The sequence below is a fragment of the Teleopsis dalmanni genome, chromosome 1 (genome assembly GCF_002237135.1).
Source record: "Teleopsis dalmanni isolate 2A chromosome 1, ASM223713v2, whole genome shotgun sequence".
NCBI classification, from domain to species: domain Eukaryota; kingdom Metazoa; phylum Arthropoda; class Insecta; order Diptera; family Diopsidae; genus Teleopsis; species Teleopsis dalmanni.
In genome coordinates, this window is record NC_051846.1 from 29,999,971 (window position 1) to 30,004,404 (window position 4,434).

The window sequence follows — 4,434 nt, forward strand, 5'->3', positions numbered from 1 at the left end:
TGGTGGCTGAGGTTGTGGACTTGGTTGTGGCTGAGGTGGCCCATAGCTTGGTGCTGGTGCAGGTGGCTGTGGTTGCGGTTGCGGTTGTGGCTGTGGACCTGGTGGTCTTGGCCGAAAATCTGTATCTTCTAGACCATTTCCAGTAGGAGGAGGTGGAAATGGTATTGAAGGTTCCTTATAGTGATAACCATCTTCACGTAAATCAGTATCTAAATGCGATACATCTGCAAAAGTCCCGCATACTGCTAGTAGTAATGCTAGCAGAAAAAAGTAATTCTGAAATTAAATTAAATTAAATTAAAATGAATATTAGAATAGAGGCTAAATGTTTTATTTCAGAATATTGATATATCTTAAAATTATTTTTTTTACGATATTTAAATATGTGCAATCGTAATACCAATAAAAATAAATATGTTTATAACATAACTTCCTTATATATTGCTTTTAAAATTTATTTATTGCAAATATGCTGGTCTACCCCATTGATTAACTTAAGTTTTTACATTTTTTTATATTATAACATTAATATATTACTAAATCAAATTGCTATAATAACATGATTTAGAAGCACATGGGTCAATAAATAGCAATAGTGCTTTATACACATATATTATATATATTATAAATATATTAATTTATTAATTTATTAAAGTATTAGTTATACATCGACAGTAAGAAATGGTTTGAATAAAACTATGCTAAATATTTATTTAACCATTGATAATTAACAATGCTTCAACAAACAATCCTTGACATTTGTTAAGAATTTTTTAATTCTTAAATAGATTCTAGAAAAATTTTCTATCTCCTAAGGGTTTTGTAAAGCATTTTCTTTCATTTAACTTTTGATAAAATATGTCAATTTAAAACTAATATTTTTTATAAGTGTTATTTAAAGTTTTTATTGTTTTGTTTGTAAATTAAAGTACGGCTAAAGAATTTAAAAATATCTTACAAGCGAAAAATTTATTTCATTTTTAGTTTGAAAATTAATAAATACAAACTGCTTTCATTGCGCTAGATAGGGCGTAAGTTCAAATTCCACTAAAGTGTGGTCTAAACGCAATCTGTGAACAATTTGAACAAATGCTTAGTGGCTTTGTCTTAAGAATATAACTTCCATCATTGCTTTTTTCGTAAAAAATCTTCCATCTATATGGATCCTATCAGATATTAAATTTTATTGTATCTGAATTCGCTAAAAATCAAAAGATCTATGCGTGGTTTATAGTCAGCGATACTAACCCAACCAAAACTATCAAATATTTTTCTGATATTATAAAGTTGTGATCTTTATATATCTCGCTGAGCATTAAAAACTGCAACATGCGTCACAAAATACTCTCGTAGTTGAGTTCTTAATTCCTATTAATTATAGTATATCTAAGGAAAATTAGTATTTGCTTTCGCTCTATTACTATTCTAGTAATATTAATATTTTTGGACTCTTTTTCTTTTACTTTCTTTGCAACAAACTCATTGATTTCCAGCAGAAATTGGCTAACATTCCATGCAAGCTTTATATGTCATTTTCTAAATAAATTATTTCCTGCAAGTTATTATTGAAAGGATCACAAATATTTTTGTACAAAACTTAACTGTTTTAGATAAATAGATATTAATTTGTGTTCATTCAATTTTTCACACTCGTTCATGTAAATCCTTGAATTTTGTCTATTATTGTTTATTTGATATTTGTTAATTGATATCAAATATTGATAATTTTATAATAAATATAGAATCTTTAGCATGCACTCTCTTTTAAAATGTGAGTATTTAAAACGATTATTTATCAAAAGTTAAGTATAAATTATATTAAATAATATAGTTCATTAGTTCAAAATTATTTTTATAATAAAGAGCAAGCACTACAAATTCAATCAACAAAGTAAATCAATATAACGTCATTCATCTTAACAAAATCTCGGTTCATCAAAAATTTAAACATAACTGAGTACACAAAAAGGTAAAAAACGTAATTGCAATGTAAACAGTTTCATCACGATTTTTGCATTTTGCAAAACTGAGACCCTTGTCATCTTATCCAACAAAACGAACGCAATCCAACCACACTTTATGTAGGCACCAATCTTGGAACTTAGTGTAACAAAGTATCTATTCAGCGCACAATTCATGCATTTTCACACAAAGTTAAATGCATTTTTTTTTAACTCATGTGACAATATTAAACAAAAATATCTCAATTTTGGTCTTTATTTTTTAAATGTCATAACTGTTGAAAATTTGTACATAAATCACATTATTCATATTAAATAATATTTTAGGATGTTTTTGCATCTGTAGTTCACGTACTTCATATACCTTTATGGTTTTTTTTTCTTTTTGTCAGATTGCAACAACTTCACTCACCATTGTAGACAATAGCTAAGTGCTTGGTTTTTTAGCCTAATTTTCCGGCCTTTTTACACAATTTTAGTATTTGGTTTCACTTTGAAGCACAGCACACGCGTTTCGTTTTGAAGATTTTTATTTTTCAAGTGCTAACGTTAGCAAATTCAAGATTCAAATGATGCTGTGCCGAGCTCCCTTCGCAAATTTATATGAAAACTTAACTAGCGCCCAACAGAAAATACAAATCAGCAGCGAGCTCAATTCGAGCCAGGCTTGAGTTGTTTGCTCTAAAAGCTAACACTTAAGCCACTGAACTATTGACTCGCTGAAAGCTCAAAAGTACATATCTAACGAATATTTAAGCTGCAATGAGAAAATTTAAAGTTTTTCTAAGCTCGACTTAGACAGTCTTCAATTTTTACAGTCTTCAAATTATATTCGTTTTACAAATTTTTAAATTAATTGAAAATTTTAAAAGAAAAAATTCGTAAATCTGTAAATCTGTAAATTCAAATCAATGCATTTAAAGGGCCTCAACGGTTTTTATTGTATTTCTACTTAAAAAGAAACACCTTGACACGTCATGAAGTTTTTTTTTTTATTTTTTTTATAAACTTATTTTAATATTTGCTGTACACTTTAAAAACATTTTACTTCAACAGTCAATATTTTCCACTTTTGATGGATTACTAATTATTTATGATTTTTCTTTTGTTCTTAAATAAATATTTATATAAAAAACAAATGTATTTAAATATGTTTTTATTCATTTTCTGTAACACAAATGCATTATATCTTATGAGGCTATGAGGCTCTAACTTTGAGTTCCCAAGCAATCGTTGACATAAAAAATTAATGCTGTTTTTGAAAACTAAACATTTTGTACATCATAAAATTCTACAAATTCCAATAAATCCAAAAGATTTGTGCAAAATTTATGAGCCATGATGCAATAAATATTAACACTATTTACCGACACAAATATACATTTGCAAATTCTAAAATAAAAAACAAGTACATAAATAAGAGGTTTGTCAAAATGTTGTAATAAAAGTTAATAAAATGCATTATAAATTTTTTAATTAATAAAAAAAAAACTAATTAAATATTGTATCAAAATATTTGGAAACAGTGAATATTGACATGTAACCCTTTACACGTACATAAAAATGCCTAGTATTTACAGGATTTAGCGTTTGAAGTATTACCAACTACACACAGATATATTCGTATTCGTATTCATACGAATGACAACTGTTTATATTGTTTTAAAGCTACCACATGTATTTGGGTCTAAGTTTTATAGATCAAAAATTACATTTGGCTGAAAAATCACAACCAGCTAATATTCGTGAGCTAAAATACCTCAAAGTATATAAAATGATTGCGTACCCTTACCATAAACAGTTATAATAGTACAGGCAGCGTCGCCAAACGCTATGGTGGTGGACCAAAAAAGAGAGCAACATCAACTGATTCCGATTCGGTTGTAAACAAACATTATTTTAGTCGTAGACCATAAACGTTCCATCAAGACTCCACAGCGTCTTATAAAGCTCGTGTGAACCAAGAATGATTATAATGGCTAAAGTCGTTATCGTGAAGTTCTTACAGGTTATAAGTAATAATACAACGATTCGATCTTTTGTTAATTGAGAAAATAAATATTAAATGTATATATTCCTCATGGTGGTTAAGTAAGATATTTTGAAATTCATTAGACGATAATTTTTGAAACAAAAAATATATTAAAGACTTAAAACAAAATAAATTATATGTTAGTTTGTATATCTCGCAAGTTTTAAATGACAGCTGTAAAGTATCGACTTCATCCGATGTTTGGTTAAATTTTTGCAAATATTTAAAATAATGCTCCTTAGTGTTTTTTTATAAATTGGAAAATATTGAATATAGTTCAATAATAAAATTCCTCTATTTCAAAGGAATAAACAATGATGCAATTGAATTGGAAATGGATGCTGTTTACGGCAACCTTGCACCATCATAAACAACAATAAAATGTTGAAAAAATAATCTAAACGTGGTGATATGAGTGATTTTGATGAAGAAAGTTCAGGT

The 4,434-nt window shown here is 27.7% G+C and overlaps 1 protein-coding gene across 1 annotated transcript in view; it reads right to left on the reverse strand.

The window, feature by feature from the left end:
* LOC119678850 (circumsporozoite protein-like) overlaps nucleotides 1-2,538 on the reverse strand; it is a 12,616-nt gene extending 10,078 nt beyond the window's left edge. Inside the window, exons 1-2 of the mRNA XM_038090924.1 lie at nucleotides 2,374-2,538; nucleotides 8-276 (exon numbers count right to left, since the gene is read on the reverse strand). Coding sequence (XP_037946852.1) covers nucleotides 8-276; nucleotides 2,374-2,376 — 272 coding nt within the window. The 5' untranslated portion in view covers nucleotides 2,377-2,538. The remainder of the gene's footprint in view (nucleotides 1-7; nucleotides 277-2,373) is intronic.
* Between the last annotated feature and the right edge of the window lie 1,896 nt (nucleotides 2,539-4,434).